Genomic DNA, 23,005 nt, shown 5'->3' on the forward strand with positions numbered 1-23,005 from the left:
AGGAGGTCAAGGTCGCCCATGTTACATGTTTCCTTCCTGTCATTGTACGACTGAGTATATGTCTCTAAGGTTGCCTCTTAACATTAATGGTTAAGTAGTACAACTCATCAACTATGAAGAAGCCTTTTACTGATCCAAATTTTTTCCATATTTAAGTGGGTCCTTAGTCGGTTTGTTCTGCCAGAAGGGGTAGGCAAACTATTCTTTCAAGTCTTAGCCATTGAATATTTGATAATCCTTTTGGAAGACAACACCATGTGATTCCATTCATGAAGCCATGTCTTTCTCATTACTGATCAGACCCCAGCAATTGGTCCTTCACCACTCATTCCACACCCTCTACTTAGTTATGGACGAACACCATTTCCTCTCTACCCTATACATCTATATATACTAGTAAGATTAAGTTCATTGGCAACACCTATCTTCACATTCTCAGCTACTATAGATCTTTCCCTTTGCTTTCCAAGTTCAGTGAGATCTTCCTATTTTTTCCTTTCAGAAGCAAACATCTATCGAAAACAAACATGGCTATCCGTCTACCTCATATCATCAGCTCAAAGAAAGTTCCCAAGGGTTACTTTGCAGTTTATGCTGGAGAAAACCAGGTTTGTGATACCAGTGTCCTTGTACCAGCCTATGTTTCAAGATTTGCTATTCATGTCAGAAGATGAGTTCGGATATACTCTTCCTACTGGCGGTCTCAGAATTCCCTGCAACAAAAAGATATCTTTGTCGATGTTACCTCTCGCTTGAATTGATTGTGAGAGAATTAGCACAAATCAACAAATACAATTTTGTAAAGCAAACATCAAATGCTATGTAAACACTTTTTTCCATCTTTATTTCCCTTGGGGAAGAGATACAAGCCTCCCTTGGTGGAAAATTAGAGATGGTGATTCTGTAACTATTAAGCAGTGCAGAGAATTTATTTCTTTTTATAATTTCCTATGATCCCATTCTTCTTGCTAGTTTCATATTTAATATAACTGTAAATGAATTACATTGTTCCAAAATTAGTTCACATGATTTCCTTTATATATGTGAGTAGAAAGGGTTATCATTCCCACTGTCGAATATATATTTGTATGCGTTAAGCATTAAGAAGCCTTTGGGATAACATATATATTTCCCTTATACATCTAGTCTAAAATTCCCCTATAGCATCCAACATTTTGCTTCTATATATTTGTTTCATGTCCAAAGCATGTTCTGGCCAAGCTAAGAGCACTAAATATAAAATCTTAGGCACCCGACTTCCCGTTTTCCGATTTCCGATCTTCAGCACCGACGAAAGTTCGGTTTATGTAATCACTCTTATGAAATGACATTAAAAAATTCTGGAGCTATTATCTTCCGCCTTTAAAGTCTCCTTTGCGTTGAAAAAAAGAAAAAGAATCCAACGGTAGCAACCTCAAGCTTGCAGACATGTCGGTCTATTATTTCTGCATCTACATCTGTATCTAACTCTGTCAATTTACTTTCCATCTAAGCCAAATATCCAACTGGTCCTTTCCAATTGTAGGGCACATTGTTTGTCAACAAGCAGATTACAATATTATTTTAGTACTTAATCTTATAGAATAGTAGGAAGATAAAGACCATGTTAGACCTCTTATGCGATATCCTAACAATGCAACACATTTCTGCAATTTACAGGGTTTTTATTTATCCACATATTTTATCAGAAATCACAGTAATGCAAGTTTCTTTATATCACAACCAGGGTTTCAAATAGCGCCCCGCTCACCCACAATTTTGCAGTAGCGCTGCCTTCCGCTACACCCGCAATAGCGCCCGCTATGGCCGCAATCGCGGTAAAAACGAAATGACCGAAAACGCGACCGCGATTTGAAGCCCTGATCACAACTCTCTCAAAATCATCCCCAATCTGTCCCTTTTCCTTTATTTATATGTCTACATCAAAGTATCTAACTGCCCCCCCTCCAATCTTTTGCTGGCACTGGATTACTCTATTTTGTAATTTGTAGGCCACATTGTTCTGTCAACATGCAATAGTATGATTTTCAAGCCCTTAATATTTGTGGAAGTATTGGAAGACAAGACCATGTGACACCCTCTCCAGGCTCCAGCAATGTCCTAACCCATTGTTTCATAGCCACTCACTCCAAGATCTACAAGATTTTCACATTATATCGTTATATATATATAGATTATTATGTTTTGATCACAAGACACAACCAACTCAGTTCTTTGTTTTACAAATTCAAAGCTTTCTTCAAATTTTCACTCTCTCAAAGAAAAACATAAAGGAAAAGCAACGGCAATTCGTCTTCCTAGTGCGGCAAAGAATATCCTCTGCCGATCTTCTCTAACAAAAAACAACGTATTCTCAACATCCTTGGATGTACCAAAGGGCTTCTTTCCTGTTTATGTTGGGGAATCCCAAAAGAAGAGATTTTTGGTTCCTCTATCCTTCTTGAGTCAACCTTTGTTTCAAGATTTGCTAAGTAAAGCTGAAGAAGAGTTCGGGTTTGATCATCCAATGGGAGGTGTTACAATTCCATGTCATAAAGATGCATACTTGGATGTTATTTCTCACTTGAATTGATGTCAAGTGAAGACAACTAACACTGATTTTGTACATCGACACAAAGCTTAATTCATTGTAAATAGTTTTTCGTCTTTGTTTTAGCCCAAGACAAAGGCTTTTGACAAGAGGAAGTAGTTCCCTTTTCATGATTGAAACATATTGAATCTTTCTTTTCAATTCATGTGTAGTTATGCTATTCATTTTCCATTTTTTATTTGCCAAAACATCTATACTTGATCACCAACCAAACTATCATTTGAAAGAAGAAAATGTTGATGGAATCCAGCAATATCCAAAGAAAATTCATCTTGACATCTCACATGCTTTATTTAAGATACTGAGTCAAGTACCCGGCCCGTATATTCATATATTTTCATTATAAATATCTAATAATTTTTAACTGGATTAACGGGTTAGATATTTTTGAACACCGCTACTGATGACCTGGAGACACTAATGGCCTCTGATCATCAATCGTCAACACTCAATCTCAAGTGAAGGAAGCATAGACTACAAGTACTCTTTTGCATATTAATTAACACTGCTCAATCACCCTGAAAACAATATCACATGTCATCCTTTAGAATGGCTTCACATTTTAGCAGCATAATTAAATGAAATTATCCAAATCATTTAGCAATGAGTTTGGAATCAATCTTTATATGTAATAATGGATAGTTAATATATGCAAGAGAACTCAACAAATTTGCCATCAGAAATTTGTATTGAAAACAGGTTCTTCTTTGAGGTTATCCCAGAAATTTTGTGAGCTGTGAGGCTTAATATTGTCCTTCTCCCTCATGTAACAACTGGATTGCAGCACAGTATAGACAACAACCCAGACAACAGGAGACCGATTCGGTTCTGGTGGATAATAGTTGTAGCCTGTAGGACACACTTCTGGCAATCTTCAAAAGGGTTTGTCTTACAAGATCCAACCCAAATCAAAACAACTTTTAAAATAAAAAATTTCTCTTTTTTATTAACATTTTTAGTGAAGTAACCAAGAAATAGAAGGTCAAGATCGCCCATGATACATGTTTCCTTCCTGTTATTGTACGACAGAGTATGTCTCTAAGGTTGCCTCTTAACATTAATGGCTAAGTAGTACAACTCCTCAAGTATGAAGAAGCCTTTTACTGATCCAAATCTTTCCATATTTTAGTGGGTCCATAGTCTGTTTGTTCTGCCATTAAGGGTAAGCAAACTATTCTTTCAAGTCTTAGCCATTGAGTATTTGATAATCCTTTTGGAAGACAACACCATGTGATTCCATTCATGATGCCATGTCTTTCTCATTACTGATTAGACCCCCAGCAATTGGTCCTTCACCACCCATTCCACACCCTCCACTTAATTATAGATGAACACCATTTCCTCTCTACCCTATAAGTCTATATATACAAGTAAGATTAAGTTTATTGGCAACACCTATCTTCGCATTCTCAAATACTAAAGATCCTTACCTTTTCTTTCCAAGTTCAGTGAGATCTTCCACTTCTTCCCTTTTAGGAGCATATATCTGTCGAAAACAAACATGGCCATCCACCTGCCTCGTATCATTAGCTCAAAGAAAGTTCCCAAGGGTTACTTTGCAGTTTATGTTGGAGAAAACCAGAAGAGGTTTGTGATACCAGTGTCCTTCTTGAACCAACCTTTGTTTCAAGATTTACTAGGCATGTCAGAAGATGAGTTCGGATATACTCATCCTACTGGCGGTCTCAGAATTCCTTGCAACGAAGACATCTTTGTTGATGTTACCTCTCGCTTGAATTGATTGTGAGAGAATTAACTCAAATCAGCAAGTACAATTTTGTAAAGCAAAAATCTAATACTATGTATACACTATTTTCCATCTTTTTTCCTTCGGGAGCAGATACAAGTTTCCCTAAGTGGAAAATTAAAGATGTGATTTTGTAACAATTAACCAGTACGGAAATTTTATTTCTTTACATAATTTCCTATGATCCCATTCTTCTTGCTAGTTTCATATTTAATTCAACTGTAAATGAATTACATCGTTCCAAAATTCGTTCACATGATTTCCTCTATACATGTGAGTAGAAAGAGCTATCATTCCCACTGTCTAAATATTTGTATGAGTTAGCTATTAAGCAGTCATGGCGATAACATATTTCGCCTTCACAACTTCTCGTTAAATAAGAGTTATAGGCCTGCAAGTACCTGCACTTTTTCCCTCTGAGCAGATTATGTAATAACAAATTCAGAAATAAACAATTTGATTGCAGCAGAGCATTGACAACAACCAGGCTAAAATGCAATCTGTTGAGCTCTGAATTTCAGGCAAGGACTTGTCGCCTGTAGGACACATTTCAGTCGGTCTTCACAAGGGTTTGTCTACAGATTACTCTTATTATCTTTTAACTTTCCCATCTAAATTAAATTTCCAACTGGTCCTTTCCAATTGTAGGCACATTTCTTGTCAACAAACAGACCACAACATTATTTTAGCCCTTAATTTTGTATAAGAGTTGGAAGACAAAGCCATGTGATATTTCTTAAGCATTATACTAACATAGCCCGAGCAATGCCACACATTTCCATACTTGCATGATATTAACAAGATTTTCACATTATATATATACGTGTGTGTGTGTGTGTGTGTGTTTTGATCACAAGACACAACCAAGTCATGTCTTTATATTACAAATTCAAGGCTTTCTTTAAATTTTGTACTTCTTTCAAAGATAAACATAAAGGAAAATCAATGGCAATTCATCTTCCCAGTGCTTCTAAGCATATCCTTCGCCAATCTGCTTCAACAGCAATCAAAGGATCTTCAACATCTTTAGATGTGCCGGCTTCTTTCCTGTTTATGTTGGGAATCACAAAAGAAGAGATCAACCTTCGTTTCAAAGTTTGCTAAGAAAAGCAGAAGAATTTGGGTTTGATCATTCGATGGGAGGTGTTACAATTCCATGCCATGAAGACATATTTTTGGATGATATTTCTCACTTGAATTGATCTTAAGAGAAGACTAACAAATTTTGTACATCAACAAAAAGTACACAGGGTAGAGATTGCAATCTGTTATAGAGTGTAGCTATAAATGATGATATAGACTAATCCATGTGATTCTTTTTACTTGTTTGTTTCTATGGGTTAATCACCATTAGTTAATGAAAATTCTCTCAACTCCATTCATGTATTTGCAAGTAAATATACAGACGAGTGAATGAAACATCAAATAGAAATTTGATCATTTTGAGATAGAGTAAAAGTACTGCTAAATACTCATTGCTTTTTAGCTTTCTCTGAGCATAATTGTTGAACAAGACATGTAACAACTTTTTAGTCAAAGTGACCTGAAGTTTATGGTTGATGCTATCAAATCTCTACTTCAATACATTACATCTAATTTCCTTTTGACCTAACGTCTTATCTCCCCTTATCCCAATCATTTAACAGTGAGTTTGGACTCGATCTTTATATGTAATAATAGATAGTCAATATATGCAGAGAACTCAACAAACATGCCATCAGAAATTTGTATTGAAAATAGGTTCCTCTGGGAGGTTATCCCAGAAAGTTGGTGAGTTGTGAGGCTTAATATTGTCCTCTCCCTCATGTAACAATTGGATTGCAGAACAGTAAAGACAATAACCCAGACAACATGCGACCGATTCGGTTCTAGTGGATACTAGTTATAGCCTGTAGGACTCACTTCTGGCAATCTTCACAGGGGTTTGTCTTACAAGACCACCCATGTTACATGTTTCTTTCCAGCCATTGTACGACAGAGTATATGTCTCTAAGGTTGCCTCTTAACATTAATGGCTTAGTACAACTCCTCAACTATGAAGAAGCCTTTTACTGATCCAAATCTTTCCATATTTAAGTGGGTCCTTAGTCGGTTTGTTCTGCCAGAAGGGGTAGGCAAACTATTCTTTCAAGTCTTAGCCATTGAATATTTGATAATGGAAAACACCACCATGTGATTCCATTCATGAAGCCATGTCTTTCTCTTTACTGATCAGACCCCAGCAATTGCTCATTCCACACCCTACACTTAGTTATAGATGAACATCATTTCCTCTGTATCCTATACATCTATATATACAAGTAAGATTTAAGTTCATTGGCAACACATAACTTCACATTCTCAACTACATAAGATCCTTACCTTTGCTTTCCAAGTTCAGTTAGATCTTCCTCTTCTTCCCTTTTAGAAGTGTACATCTATAAAAAAAACATGGCTATCCGCCTACCACGTGTTGTCAACTCTAAGAAAGTTCCCAAGGGCTACTTTGCAGTTTATATTGGAGAAAACCAGAAGAGGTTTGTGATTCCAGTGTCCTTCTTGAACCAGCCGTTGTTTCAAGATTTGCTAGGCATGTCTGAAGATGAGTTCGGATATACTCATCCTACTGGCGGTCTCAGAATTCCCTGCAACGAAGACATCTTTGTTGATGTTACCTCTCTCTTGAATTGATTGTGAGAGAATTAGCACAAATCAACCAATTCAATTTTGTAAAGCAAACATCTAATGCTATGTATACACTTTTTTTCCATCTTTTTTCCTTTGGGGAGCAGATACAAGTCCGTCTAAGTGGAAAATTAGAGATGGTGGATATTGTAACTTCAATTAACCAGCGTGGAAAATGACTGTGAATACATCATTTAATTGGAATTTATTCCTATACATAATTTCTAATGGTTCCATTCTTCTTGTTATTTTAATCTTTAACTGAACTGTAAATGAATTACATTGTTCCAAAATCACTTCATATGATTTACCACTTGCTCTACATTAGTGAGTAGAACGGGTGATCATTCCCACTGCCCATACTTATTTGTATGCGTTAGCTACTAAGAAGCCTTGGGAATAACATATTCTGCCTTTACATCTTGTTCCCATTAAGCAGATTATCCAGAGGGTAATAACAGCTTCGAAAATAAACAAATTGACTGCAGCAGAACATTGACAACAATCAGGCTAAAATGCAATCCGTCGAGCTCTGAACTTCGGGCGAGGACTTGTCGCCTGTAGGACACATTCCATACTTGCATGATTTTTACAAGATTTTCACAATATATATATATATATATACACAGATAGATTGATGATAATTAGTATATAAAATTTATATTTTTAATATATTTGATAATATAAAATTAAAAAAAAATTAATGTATAAACCGACTCTATTATGAAAACAGACCAATAAGTTTGCTTTTAATTTCTTATTTAGCCAACTATTTTATATTTAGTCTAAGCGAATAGTGTTAAAAATAATTAATAAAAATAACAAATAACAAAACAATAATAATATTTTTTCGTAGTTTTTCTTACTTGCAAGAAAAGTAATTTAATTCGTTGTAAACTTGTAATAGCTTAGTCCGAGTAAAATTAGGTTAACGTTGTGTGCTAAATCCTTCAATTAATACCAAACAATTTCCCCACAAAATTTCAGCCTGTGATTATCAGTAATACACTGTCAACTTCAGATTTTCGCTCTCTTTCTTTTTAGATTTCGTTTTTGCATTCACCAATGTCGTCGACTTCGAAGAAGATAATATTGAAGAGCTTCGACGGAGAAATTTTTGAGGTGGTCGAAGCAGTGGCGCTTCCTTCGCAGACGATCAAGAACATGATCGAGGACAATTGTGCCGACGAAGAAATCCCCGTCCCTACCGTCTCCGGTAAGACCTTATCAAAGGTCCTTGAGTATTGCAAGAGGCACGCCGATGTTGCAACCAACGACGAAAATAACTCGAATGAACTCAAAGTTTGGGACGCGGATTTCGTCAACGTTGATCAAGGCACCATCTTCGACCTCACCATGGTTAGTTCTTCTTTTGTATTTACAAATTATATCAACAAACTTGCTTGTATATGATTTGAAAGTGAGAATTGCATGAATTTCAGGCTGCGAACTTCTTGAACATAAAGGAACTGTTGGATTTGATGTGCAAAACGGTGGCGGACATGATGAGGGGAAAGACGACGGAGCGGATTCGGAAGACGTTCCACATCAAGAACGATTACACCCCTGAAGAAGAAGAAGAGGTGCGGAGGGAGAATTCGTGGGCTTTCGATTCTTAAAGGATTTAGGGTTTTATTTTAACCATTCAAACTAAACAGTTTAGGATACCAATAGGGTATTTCTTTATCTTATTAGGCAAGTAACTTTAATATCAATTACCTTCAGTTAATATACTTCAATTTTTAGTGATTTTAGGCGTTATTGAATTTTTAACATATTATATACGTAAAAATAAAACACACACAAATGTGGTAATACAATTCAAAAAAAGATTATTCCCCTTTATAATTATGATTTTTTTCACGAACTAAACTAAATATTGTCTTCTACAACTCATCAGAATCACGACTATAACTCCCCATCTAAACTATAAATACACAATGATTATTTATACATTAACAAATGTTCACTTATTATAAATGTATATGAAAATGGGGTCATCAACTCTGGCATTTAGATAGGTCTTGTCACTGATGTTCAATATCATCTCAGTATAATTCCATGGTGTCATTATCATTATCATCTCGGCTTTGTGGATACCAGGTACTGCCCTATCCTTTAATCTCTTTGCTATAGTGGGTCCAATCCAAACCCAGCAAGTTGCATAGAGAGTTAGAGACCTTCCTCCTACTTTCTTTTGAAGTAACTGGTTGAACTACCATGAACACAATCATGATTCTTTCAACTTTTTTTCATGATTTTCCGGTATTTGGAATGTCCTTACAGGATTATGCATCACACCCGTACCATTATATCAGTTATAGAATACTAAAAGCATGTGGTAGAATGGACAAAACATGACTTAGGGGACTGTTGATTTATTACAATTTATGAGGTACAAAGATTCCAAAAGAGAGCAGTTTATTACAGTCTTCAAGTGATGGTTGAAGAAAAACATGTTTTAGCGGTTTGAAGCAGTTGAGGGCACCTATATATATAAATTATATATTATTAATATATATATACACACACGTATTTCTAGATCTGTAATGGTATAATTTCTGATGTTACTCCATCAAATAAATGGATCCAACAAACCAGTGTAATATAATTTCAAGACCCGTGGTTTGTCCATCGGCTATGGCCTTGCCCTTGTCCTATAGCACTGCCCCCACACTCTCACATGACCTCTCCTCTCTTCGTAAATAAATACCCCCTCTCATTCCTCTTCCTTTGCTTCAAACAACTCAACAATGGCGATCAGAAAATCATCCAAGCTCCCTCAGACAGCCGTTCTGAAGCAAATCCTGAAGCGATGTTCCAGTCTAGGCAAGAAACACGGCGGCTACGACGACGTACCCAAAGGCCACTTCGCCGTTTACGTCGGCGAGAACAGGAGCAGGTACATTGTCCCCATCTCGTTCTTGACTCACCCCGAGTTCCAGTGCTTGCTTCGACGAGCCGAGGAAGAGTTCGGGTTCGACCACGATATGGGACTCACCATCCCTTGTGAAGAAGTCGTTTTTCGATCTCTCACTTCCATGCTTAGATGAACCAAAAAAAAAAAGACAATTAGTTGTTATTAGGAGAATGGGAGCTTTCCTTTTGGAGAAGATGAAGATGGCGAAGAGAGAAGCATCTTATATACCTTCTCTTTTTTCTCTTTTTTTTAACATCGATTCTTCTCTTTTTCCCCCTACTATTTTGAACCCATTAATCTGGGTTTTTTTTCTCCTTGATGTGACTCCAACTTAGCCCAAGAACTATGAAGTTTTTTTTTCTGGGTTTAATAATTTGTACAAAGTATGTTTCTTCACTGTTCATGGCTGTTAACATTGCTGTGAGAGAAGTTTAATGGTTTTATGAGTTATGATTATATTAGGACAAAGTATAAACTACACGTTTGGTAATTAAATTATTATTTTTATTCTGTTTTAATACTTACAACTTTACTTTTTTTTAAGAAATTATATATGGCTTTTAGTTTAAATTTTAATTTGATATTTTGATCATAAAAACCAATAAAACTATTTACCTGCAAATTTGATCTAATTAAGTTTGTTGTGTATATTAAAATTTAAATCTTAAATACAATATTTTCAAAATATAATAATATACGTATCTTTGAAATGGCAAAATAAGCAAACTTATATGACCTTTACCTTGGCGAAATCAAAGTAAAGGACATGTTAGAAAAACATTGAAACTTAGCCTAATATAAGAAAAGTCGTTATCGGAAATAATAATTTTTTAATATTTCTGGTAGAACATATTTTAAAATATTATTTTTTCTATTGAAAATATTAATTTTACTATTTAAAATAAATATTTTCGATATTAACATTTTAGATATATTCCGATATTAATATTTTCGGTAAAAAATAATATTTTAAAAATTATTCTATTAAAAATATTAAAAAATATTAACATTTCTAATAAAAAAATCTTTTCTTAACCTAGGTAAAGTTGTCTTTTTTTTATACATTTCCGTTGAAACGTGGACAAACAGAAACATTGTTTGACAGGGAATGTGGGTACGTAAGCAAGTACGTATGACAAGGTTTCTTTTGTCTAAGTGATTCCGTACAAATATCAACAGATGAATTTTAAACTATATAAAAAAATAACGATCATTATAAATTTATGTATTTTTATAAATTTGGAAAAGAAAAAAAATGCATTCATTTTCTGGTGGTTCAGCTTGCTAATGTGTAGTGCTGCTGCAATTAATAAACTGTGTTGCAATCATATTGTTCGATGTAGCTAAATCAAAAGTATTTAAACAAAAATTACAAGAGAAGAATTAAAGCAGCAGCTGATAAAGTTGATGACAGAAGGCACATGGGTATACTGATTAAGAAAGGGTTTTGCATAAAATATTGAAGGAAAAATGAGTTGGAAATTCAAAAACAAAGGGCCCAGTTGGGTGCATGGTTCTTCTGCAATTTGTCTCCCCAATCAATGGTCCCTCTCTAAGTAAATTCATGAAATGAGCCTTTGTCACTTCAAATCTTACTCTCCACAACTGGACACAATGTGATAGGTAACTAGAGACCATAAATATTTTTTAAAGTTGATATATACGATAACGACATGATTTTTTGAACGAGATGAATATTTTAAATCAAATGAATATAAATAAGATTTTAAAGTAGGCATCATCAATAAATTAAGTAATTAATCAAAAAGAAAAATCAAATTTTTTTGATAGATACGTGTTCTTCCTAAGAAAATTGTGGATTTGTTGTCGATGATAGGTTGAAGACAAGCATGCATGGGTCTAAACCCTATAGAGATATCAGTCTCAATGGGATTAATTACTTCTAAAAATCTCATTTGGGACATCATTGAGTGGTTTTAATGATTAAAGGAGATTTTTTTAGAGAGTCTAAGTGTTAATAGTTGTGTCTGTAGGATATGTACGTTATCAATAGGCTAATTTTTTTTAAATAGGATCATTCTAAAAATAATAATTTAAAGTTATCACATCTAAAACTCGTAGAAGAAAGAAATTAAAATATAACTGATATGAATTAATTGTATCATATGAACGTAGGAGCTCATAGCATGCCCACAAATAAACTAAATGAGCTCTTATTGTTTACCTATCTTCTTCACCTACAATTACAAACAATAGTTACACTACTAAAAGACCTTGATTAAATCAATTACTACATTGCATCATATGTCCCCAAACTATGATAATCATTTTAAATTGGTCCTTAAACTTTTGAATATTTCAATTCTATCTTCTAACTATTACTTTTATTATAAATTAGTCCTTAAACTTTTGAACATTCTAATTTCATCCCCAAACTATGACCCTCATTCTAAATTGGTCCCCAAACTTTTGAATCTTTCAATTTCATCCCAAAATATCCAAATATGTAATTAGCTTCAAGCATAGCTTAAACTATTTTTTTTTCAAGCATATAATAATATACCTTGGTCTGACAATTTTATTAACAAAGGGTATGATTAGTATATACGCATAATTTGGGATAAAATTGAAATGTTCAAAAAGTTTGAGGGTCAATTTAGAATGAAGGTCATAGTTTGAGTATGAAAATAAAATGTACAAAAGTTTGAAGACTACTTTATAGTGATAGTAATAATTTAGGGATAAATTTGAAATATTTAAAAATTTAATAACTAATTTAAGGACATGCGATGCAATTAACTCATCGATTTAGTATGATAACTTGTTAAAAATGTAATTAAAATTAATAATTTAAATTATGATTTTATGAATCTAATTAATTAGATTAAAATGACTGCTCTTATAATAGATTTTTATAATAAATGATTGGAATTAATCGATAAAAGAATTAGGTATTGATTTTTATAATAAAAAATTAATTAAATAATTAATTAATATTTATATTTAATTCGATATAACTTTAGTGATTATTTCCTTTAATTTGATAAAAGAAAAAGAAAGGAAAAGATGGGTTAAATGAATGTTATATATCTATATGGAAAGTACTAATAAGAGTGGCGATTTTTCCCAAAAATCACCGGTGATCGGTATATTTATCGATCTAACATCGGTCATATTATATTTCACGATCTAACACCCGTAGCAGTAAAGCGCGCCCCCTGAACCGCGCTATACGCTGATTTGACGCCACGTGGGTATAGTGCGCCCTCTGCCCCGCGATATACGGTGATCTGGCACCACGTGGGTATAGCGCGCCCCCTGATCCGCGCTATACGCCACGTAGGGGTATAGCGCGGATCAATGGCCGCGCTATACGCTGATTTGACGCCACGTGGGTATAGCGCGCCCTCTGCCCCGCGATATACGGTGATCTGGCACCACATGGGTATAGCGCGCCCCCTGATCTGCGCTATACGCCACGTAGGGGTATAGCGCGGATCAGGGGCCGCGCTATACGCCGTACCAAAATTATATTTAACGCGGTCCCTGATCCGCGCTATATAATAATTACATATATCGCGGGTGCAGGTAACGCGCCTTATATGTTTATAAATACGCATCTCTCCTCACATCTCCTCGCATCTCTCCTCTCTTATAAATTAATACAACAATTCCGTCAACGAGTAATAATTATGGCAATCTTTTTATATTTGATTTAGAAGTTCGTGCGATTTTTCGTTATATGGTAATTTTGTTATAATTTTTTAATTATACTTATTGTTTATTATCATTATTTGAAAAAATATTATACTAATTATTTTTAATTAATTTTTATGTTTATAAAATTGAAAAGCGGGAGCATACGTCGAAATAGTTTTGCGGTGCATGTAATAATATAAAATTATATTATTTAAATTATTTACGTTGATGTGTAAAAAAAATTTGTGTTATATTTTTGTTCATATATAATTTATTTAATCAGGTTTGTTTAAGTTATTTTTTTACAGATATAATATTGCCGCACTTTTAAACTCAATGGCGCGACTTTCAGCTATTGTTTATTATGAAGGTGAAATTCGAGAAGATGAGACCAACATTGTTTTCGTATCAAATGAGCGTGTTAAAATATCATTCAAGAGAAACATAACTCTTGAGGAGCTGATAACAAAGATTTCGAGGAAGATTTATGTTGGAAGTAACAGAAGAATGTCGTCGTTACAGTACAGATTTCCAACATCATTGTTGCCATTAACTTATACAGCGTTCGAACTTTCAAACAATGATGATGTTCAAATGATGGTTGAAGCTCAAAGTAATTATTCAGACGCCGCTATTGAGATGTATGCATATTTTGTTCAAGTGCGTGCTGTTTGGGGTCAATCTTTAAGCTCACACTATGGGCTGGCTGAACATGTTGATCAAGTTGACAGCCCGACTACAGTAATGTGTAATGATTTTAATACCATAATGGGGAGACATTCATCCGCAACTCCTTACGATATGTACCGAGGTGGGTCCACGAACAATCCGTATGGCAACACCGCGTCCAGTTCAAGGGGAAGGCATTCATCTGCAAATTTCTTTGACCATATGGAGATGTCATCGACGCAACCATCTATGTAGTTTCCATTTGACACGATGGCTTCAAGCTCCGGGGGGGGAGGCATTCGACTGTGAGCTTTTTCGATCTCAATGTCGATATGCCTTCCAGTTCAAGGGGAAGGCGTGCAAGTAGTAGGTTCTTCGACCTAAATGTGGATAGCATGGAGGAACCATCATCTCCACCAGAATAACCGCTTCGTGAGCCTGGTGCGGATGGTGCTGAGACTGGACTATTCATTCGCCCAGAATCACCACAATTCAACTCCGATGATGATGAAGTTCCAGGAAATGTGGCACAAACTGACCCTCCTGCACACATGTATGAAGCTGATTATGGTGCAATGTACGGGCCAGAATTTGCGGATATGCCTCATCTCGGTGACTGACCAAAAAATATGTATGCTACTGTGCCCGATGCGAAAACGGATACAATTGGATGGTTCGCGTATCGAAAATAAAGAGGAAAAACAACATATGGGAACTAACAGTATACAACGGTCCTCACACATGTTGTGCTGGAGGGGTCAACCAAGATCATCCCAACTTGGACTCTGAAATGATATGCCAAGCCATCATGCTCATGGTAAAAGCAAGCTCTCATATAGTTGTTGCAGTGTTGATTTCATCTATACAATCGCAGTATGTGTACACCGTCTCCTATAAAAAAACTTGGTTGGCAAAACAAAATGCCATTGTCAAACTTCACGGCGAATGAGATGCATCTTACAACGAACTTCCAGGTTGGTTTAGGCTGGTGCAGACGTTGAATCCTGGGACAATTGTGGACTTCGAAACCTCCTATGCATACCATAATGAACGAGTTCTTCGCGATCGATGCCAATTCTACCGGGTTTTTTGGAGTTACCCACAGTGCGTTAATACTGCCAAATACTGTAAGCCTGTGGTCCAGATCGACGGGACTTTCTTGTATGGAAAATACAAGCAAGTTTTATTATTGACAGTTGTCCAAGATGGCAATCGCAACATTCTTCCAGTTGCTTTTTCTCTTGTAAAAGGAGAAGATACAGATTCTTGTATTTTAATTTGCATTTACTTCAAGTTAATGTCATTCGATAATCGCTGATGAAGATTAAAAAAACGAACACAATCATTAAATTTTATCAAACTAATAACAATTTGGTATTTAAATACAACAAACTTACAATAAGAATTAAATGGTACATGATAACCAAATTACAATAACTGATATTAATGGTAATAAACAAAATTAACTAAAATATATTAAAAAAAGTCAACAAATTTAACAAAATAAAGTAAGTATTAAATGAGAAATAATAAAAAATTACAATTAAACAAAATAAAGTAAATACAAATATAATAAAAAAATCTATCGATGCTTGCGTCACGAATGTGTTCCGTAGGGCGGTGGCTGTCGGTCTCGAGGAGGATTTCTTCGTATCACTGGTTCTGACTCATCGCTGTCATCATCGTTGTCGTCGTCACCATCGTCATCGTCGTCCTGAGCAGGTACATTAGGTTGATGAGGAGCTGATGATGATGAAGCACCTCCATAGAATAAGGACCCTGGAGGTGTATGACTGATTATTCCACCGGCCTGCGAAAACTAGTATGAAAACTGTACAGGAGGTGTCTGTGCTGCGGCCATGGGTGATGAGGCTGAACCCGCCAAATATCCAGTATATGAACCCCAAGTCAGATCTACAAACATAGACCCATAATAGCCTCCAGGAGGGGTCATCTGTGGCGGTGGCGGGGTCATAAAACCAGGTGAAGGCGGCGGCGACATCTGGTAATGGAAAAGCGATGGTGGCATCATATATGGTTGCGGCATCATATATGGATGTGGTGGCTGCTGGGAAGGTCCTGATGGTGCAGCTGAGGATGAATCGGAAGCACCTACTCTCCGTCCACGAGTCGGGGGACGATGGTGCTGTGTCGGTGAACGTCTCTGTCGACGTCGTGGAAAGGTCTGCCCTCGTGTATCCTCGGGAAGTAGAAACGGTTTCCGGTTACTGTTGAACCACTTATAATAATCCTCAGTATACATCAAGAGGTCATCAAAAATGGGCTCTCTACGGGGAAGGCGCCGATGTCGATCCTCCCACAACACGACCCACCCATGATGCCTTACCAGTCAATCTGTATATGTCTTGTCGCGTCTATCTAAGCTATGCAACTCATCCATATTGCGAGGTGCTTCCGGAATTGGTTGAAAACAACCAAACTGCCGGAGCACGCGATCAGTAGAGTGCCACTCGACGGTCGCATAACAGATCAGAGGGACCATCGCCATCCAAACATCTGATGGACCCCTCAACTCAGGTGGGATCACCCCGCCCTCACATCATTAGTAGAACATGACACCCATTCAAACTAAAACAAAATATATAATTTTTATCAAAATAATAATCTAATTATATAACTATAATCTAAAATCAATTTTTAAACATTAAAATTCATATTTGTGTGCCAGCCTTCTGATCGATTAGCACCCTAATTTTTTCTAAATCATCAGGTAGCTCCTGATAATTTTTCCTATCAGTAGACCACCTATTCAAGGAAAAAAATTGTTATACGTTGTATAAAATTATTAATATACAAAATCAGTTTTATAATTACCTCAGAAGTAGTGGAAATAATAATGGGTTCTTCACAACATGACATAAAAAGGGCAATCGATACCATGCCCAATACTACAGCAGCAGGAGACATCCGCCGATAGTATTACGTCTGTAGTCAGTGGCTCCACACATCTCCCTATACAGCAAAGCCAAAACTGTCAAGCCCCAACTGAATGATCCGGCGAGACGAAAGTCGCTAAGATGTCACAACCACATGTAGTGAACTAGGTTGCGCGATTTGTCCGGCATCAACAACCCTCCTATCAACTGCAGTATACATGCCCGTGCATACATCTTAACCTCATCCTCAGAGGCATCTGCACTCAACTCCCGAAAATTGGCATCTAACCAATTTAACGGTATCCTACCTCCGATAAAATTTTCCGGGACACGTCCTAGACTATCTCGACACAATGTAGTCCAAGAACCGGAAGCTATCCCCGATATCACATCTCCATCCACCAAAAACCCCAGGTGCATAAAAACATCCTTAAGCGTGATCGTGCACTCTCCGCACGGAAGATGGAATGTGTGGGTCTCCGGCCTCCACCGCTCTACTAAGGCAGAAATCAGGTCTGGCTCTATCTTACAGTGACCCTGATATCTACCTATGTAACCGAATCCAGCCCCTACTAAATACGGCAAGACACGGCTGAGTATCACTAACTTAAGATTCCTAATAAAAGGATCTAATACACGGTCCTTCTCCTAAAAATAATTAATTACAAAAATTAATTCTTACTCTAATAATCATGCATTAAATAAATCAACTAATTATTAATAATAATTTAAATTAAATTAAAACGTTAAAATGTTACCGTATTAGCAAAGTGTCGAGATATTTAATTCTTAATCTAATAATCATGCATTAAATAAATCAACTAATTATTACTAATAATTTAAATTAAATTAAAACGTTAAAATATTACCGTATTAGCAAAGTGTCGAGATATTTAATTCTTAATCTAATAATCATGCATTAAATAAATCAACTAAATATTACTAATAATTTAAATTAAATTAAAACGTTAAAATGTTACCGTATCAGCAAAGTGTAGAGATATATGATTTCCATCCGAGCGAAGTAGACTGCCTTCCATTATATATCTGCAAAAGAATTTTATTAGTAAAATATTAAATAAAGTAAATACATAATAGTAAAAATATTATAAAATATACCTTAAAAAGATAGAGTATTTGAGAGAAATTTAGAGAATTTGAGAGAATTTGATGTGATAAAAATGATTGAGGATGAGGGTATTTATAGGAAGATGGGGACGTGTATTTAGGGGTATAACACGCCCTCTGCACCGCGCTATAGCGCTATAACACACGTGTCAGATACCCATGTATAGCGCGGATCAGGGGGCGCGCTATACCCACGTGACGCCAAATCAGCGTATAACGCGGTTCAGGGGGCGCGCTTTACTGCTACGGGTGTTAGATCGAGAAATATAATCTGACCGGTATTAGATCAGTAAATATATCGATCACCAGCTATTTATGGGGAAAATTGTCAATAAGAGTGGGATTTTACAATTATGAAAGATTAAAAAAAAGCTTCCCTTCAAAAAAAAAAAAAAAACTTCCCTTTCATAATTATTTTATGTCCTTAAATATAATAACCACAACTTTTCACTAATTGCAAATTTTGTACACTTAATTTGGTTGAAATGACATTTGACCCTTCAAATTGGCATATTCTCTTAATTTGGTATTTATAATTCTTAAAACGAGTCAAAGACATTGCATTTATAAGAGATATAAATGATTATTAAAATTATGACTGATAATATATTACAATTAAATAAACTACCAAACTAAATTTTAAATCATGGCTGTTAATTCTTGCAACTCGGGTGACTCAGTTGTTTCAACCCAGAAGTATTATTATCCTTTTAGTAGACTGATCTATCTGCAACCGGATGAAACACCGGTCGAGGTCCGCTGAAACTTTCGCGTTTATTTTTCAAGCCAAGGCGGCAGCGCCTCTGAAAATCCTCGAAAGTGGAGAAACTCGAACGACCCGAGTTCGATGATGATGAGTCGGAACGGGACACGAGTCGGAGAATCTCTTCGAAGAACGACTCGGAGCATGGGATGGTCAACGGTCCGACGTTGTTGAAACCGTATTCTTCTTCGGCTTGTACGAGGAGTTTCTTGAAGATTGGGTGGTTCAGGTACGTCGCTCGTACCAGATATCTCCTGAGACCGGTCCCAACGCAGACAACCACGTGTCCTGCTGGTACATCGAACGGCTCCTGTCCTTTTCTGTTGAGGTTGCTGTTGGCCGTCATGCGGGCCTTCCTTCGCCATTTCTTCAGCATGTGTCGGATTCGAACAATGTGACTGATTTTCTGGCACTTTCCTACCCCATTAGGCATTTTTTTTCCCGAGAGAGTGACAGAAAAAGAAAAAGATGAGCAAGAAATACTAGTAGGGAAAAAAACGAACGAGTGGTAACGAATTGTTAAGTTGAATTTAGAGTGAAGAGAAAGGAAGCGTTATAAAGTCAAGGATAAAAGAAACCGCCATTGGTGTTGGAGATAATTACGAGATTGTGCCATGACCATGCAATGTATGTTGTTAGTAAGTTATACATGGCTATTTATGTGAATAATAATCATTTAAATTTTATTTAAGTAGTACGAATCAAACAATTTAAATGATTAAAAAAATATTGTTATTTAAAAAGATTTTAAGTTTGAGCATGATGCTTATAAGGATATTTAAACGTTTATTGTCGAATTATTGAGAATCATCAAACATATATTATCATGTAATAACTTAAACTAAAATAAATATTTAGGTAAATAATATTTAAAAGAACCATTTTAAAAAATTACATTTTTTTAGTAAAATCAAGTCACGTAAGCCACATTTTTCATAAAGTGTGTTTTATATTTTTATAATTTTTAATATTTTGTTCAATTATTTTCATTTCATTATAAACATTAAAAAATTTATCCGAAATTACTATCGCGTCAATAAAGACATGTACTCCAAAACGTACCTTGTGAAAAAGCGAGACCGACATAGCACACCTTTACTAAAAGAATGACATTTTTTTAAATAATTATTTTATGTATCGTTTATTTAAATAAATTTAAAATAAGTATTATTCTCATAAAATAACATTATATAAGCATATAGTTTCAACCAATTTATATATACATATATAAAAGTATTAAATGATCAACAATATGTAGAATTTTCAGTTTCCTCTTCTATATAAAAATTATTTAAAAATAAATAAATGTGCAAATTTACCTATTTCCCTCCTTTCTTATAAAAGGGAAATAACCAATAATAATAAATTTTCCTCCAAACTATTTTTTCTTCTTTTAAAATTATCGGTACATTAATATGACAAATTGCACTCTAAATGGAAACACGTAACTTTTAAAGGCAACATTCTTGAGAGAAATAATCACAAGTATTGAATATAAATTATAAAACATATACGAAGAATGTAAAATTGTTAAACTATAATTTTTTTTCCTAATAGAAATTGACACTTTTCTTAAATTTTAACCAGGTTAGGGAGAAAATCTGCATCAAATCACCATTAACTAGCTAGTAATTACGGTACAAATCAAACGATTTCATTGGTTAAAGTGATGATTATTATCTTTAATGTTTCGGGTATGCAAAAATATTAAACATTCATTGTCAGATGGTCTTTCTATTTCTTTATCGAATCATTTGACCTAGTTTTATCTATTCATGGATTAGAAATATATGACATAATCCTTTATTACTAATATTATTGGATATTTAGTTAGGTGGTAATTAGGAATGTTATGAAATAATGACAAACAATAAAATCACAAAATAGCAATACCAAAGTATGAATATATGAAAATATAGACACCAACGTTGCTCATGCAGTGCTCAACTAACAAAATAATGATTTAAAACAACAAAGCACCAAAAGGTAATAAACAATATATGACAAGCATATATTGTGGGTGTTTCATGTTTTGTTCTTTTACATGATCCTATGATTTCTTGTCTCTCCATTATCTTTTATCCTTTTCCTTTAACACAGTAACAGATCCGGTAATTATTAATAATATGGTATAGCAAGCTTAAGGGAATAATGGCGTAGGCCTGGCTTGCTTATAATTTCAAATACTTTAATTTCCAATCTAAGCACTGTAATTTTAGTCATTAAATTGTGATAACTTTTTTCAACTTAGCCCTTAAATCATTTTTTGATACAGATTAATTTTTTAAATTAGACTATGAATCATTTTGATGACATGAAAACACTGGTATTGGATCATATTTCATAATCTCATTATGTCATGTCAGCAAAAGATTAGAAATTGTCAAATTCAGAGATTGACATGGACAAAAAAATGTAAGGATCAAATTGAAAATATTGTAAAATTCAAAGACTAAAAAGTTACTTTTATCCCCATAAATATAATAAAGGATCAAATTGAAAATGTTATGAAATTCAAAGTCTTTAATTGGGTATATTTACTCATGGTTTTAATCTTTTGGCAGAACTGGAACTGATGTTTGTTGTGGTGAAGACAACTTAGAAGTTTAAATTAAACATTAGAATAACCAGTTCTATTTGGTTAGGACACAAAGAGAACCAGAACAAAAACCTGACAGGAAGATTACGAACTTAAGAAAATACCAGTTTTTGAGATTATATCACATTTCATCCAACATAATAGATTATTTAAGTAATATGTCACTTTAATTCGAGCTTGAATCGAGATTAAAATCGAGTTTCAATCGAGCTCGAGTCTCGAGCTTCAATAGAGCTCTTGATTTTTTTTTTGAGTTCGAGCCTTTTCGAGTTCGAGTCGAGTTTCAATATTATATTTCGAGTTCGAGCTGAGCTTGATAATTTTTAGCTCGTGAGTTTTCGAGTCGAGTCGAGCCTACTTCTAAAGTTTTCGAGTTCGGGTCGAGTTCAACAATACTCGAGCTCGACTCGACTCGACTCGTTTACACCCCTAACTTTAATCACTATTTTCATATAGGTCTAATTTATCATGGTAGTCCCTATACTGCATGTTTTAAGTTCAACCCTTCTAATACTAGGACTACCTAAAGAGTGTTCAAGCGGTTGGTTCGAATAGTAATAAAATAAAATAGACATTAATTGAGTTAATCATATTTTTAAAATCCTTAAATCTTAACCAAATTGATTTATTTATGAAAATTATTAATTAAAAATAATTTTAGTTAATTCAGTCAATTTTTGAATTAATTAGATTTTTAATATTATTTAATTTTGATTCAAAATAGCAATAAAATAAAATTGAGTTTTTCTGTTAGATATATTTTACTTCTAGTCTTTATTTTTTCCCTTTTAGGTTGACTTAATTTGTTATTAAAATATAAATATTAGTTTTAAAGATTAAGGGTCGTTGATGGGATCTGATTTTAAAATTAAAAGTATGTTAGTTAAATATTGAAATTTTTATTAATTCAATTAATTAATTGATTTAAAATTAAATTAATCAATAATTAAAATTTTAAAGTATTATTAATTGATCTTACTGAAACTATTTTGATATCAATCGATTAACCGAATTACTTCAATGGTTAAAATCAAATTTTCACACACCATATATCTTCTATTTTGACTGGATGAGTGAACTTTTTATTGTGTGACTAATACGTCCCTGAATTAAACTAAATACTGGAAATTAAAAATAGTGAGACTAAATTTCAAATGTATAAAGAATACAGTGACCGAAAGCAAAATTATATCGTAAAATAATCCCATTTTCTACAAAGCAATTATCACACTCATTTCTTGGTGAAGAATGCTTCCATATAAATTATATTTATCATACCAACTGTTAATACCATCTAATCCATAATCTTTTATTTATTTATTTCCAGGTCCCATGATTCTATAAAAAGTTAAGCAACTTTTGAAATCA

At 34.5% G+C, this 23,005-nt stretch overlaps 5 protein-coding genes across 5 annotated transcripts; 4 read left to right on the top strand and 1 right to left on the bottom strand.

Annotated features, from left to right (window-relative positions):
* Positions 1-527: 527 nt before the first annotated feature.
* LOC120174083 (auxin-responsive protein SAUR21-like) lies at positions 528-2,686 on the top strand. The gene is made up of 2 exons (XM_039181058.1): positions 528-621; positions 2,196-2,686. The coding sequence occupies exons 1-2, from the start codon at positions 528-530 to the stop codon at positions 2,570-2,572; spliced, it is 471 nt and encodes a 156-aa protein (XP_039036989.1). The 3' UTR covers positions 2,573-2,686.
* A 3,960-nt stretch (positions 2,687-6,646) lies between these two features.
* On the top strand, positions 6,647-7,237 carry LOC120172770 (auxin-induced protein 15A-like). Its single transcript, XM_039180153.1, has one exon. It carries the CDS (start codon positions 6,768-6,770, stop codon positions 7,005-7,007), a length of 240 nt encoding a protein of 79 aa, XP_039036084.1. The 5' UTR covers positions 6,647-6,767; the 3' UTR covers positions 7,008-7,237.
* Positions 7,238-8,002: 765 nt separating this feature from the next.
* On the top strand, positions 8,003-8,646 carry LOC120172751 (SKP1-like protein 1B). The gene is made up of 2 exons (XM_039180141.1): positions 8,003-8,360; positions 8,444-8,646. The coding sequence occupies exons 1-2, from the start codon at positions 8,067-8,069 to the stop codon at positions 8,618-8,620; spliced, it is 471 nt and encodes a 156-aa protein (XP_039036072.1). The 5' UTR covers positions 8,003-8,066; the 3' UTR covers positions 8,621-8,646.
* Positions 8,647-9,723: 1,077 nt separating this feature from the next.
* LOC120172761 (auxin-responsive protein SAUR50-like) lies at positions 9,724-18,984 on the top strand. The gene is made up of 2 exons (XM_039180148.1): positions 9,724-10,367; positions 18,970-18,984. The coding sequence occupies exon 1, from the start codon at positions 9,755-9,757 to the stop codon at positions 10,052-10,054; it is 300 nt and encodes a 99-aa protein (XP_039036079.1). The 5' UTR covers positions 9,724-9,754; the 3' UTR covers positions 10,055-10,367; positions 18,970-18,984.
* LOC120172742 (auxin-responsive protein SAUR50-like) lies at positions 18,876-19,539 on the bottom strand. Its single transcript, XM_039180136.1, has one exon. The coding sequence runs from the start codon at positions 19,469-19,471 to the stop codon at positions 18,986-18,988; it is 486 nt and encodes a 161-aa protein (XP_039036067.1). The 5' UTR covers positions 19,472-19,539; the 3' UTR covers positions 18,876-18,985.
* Between the last annotated feature and the right edge of the window lie 3,466 nt (positions 19,540-23,005).

Source organism: Hibiscus syriacus, unplaced genomic scaffold, assembly GCF_006381635.1.
Source record: "Hibiscus syriacus cultivar Baekdansim isolate YM2019G1 unplaced genomic scaffold, ASM638163v2 tig00003041_pilon, whole genome shotgun sequence".
Lineage (NCBI taxonomy): Eukaryota > Viridiplantae > Streptophyta > Magnoliopsida > Malvales > Malvaceae > Hibiscus > Hibiscus syriacus.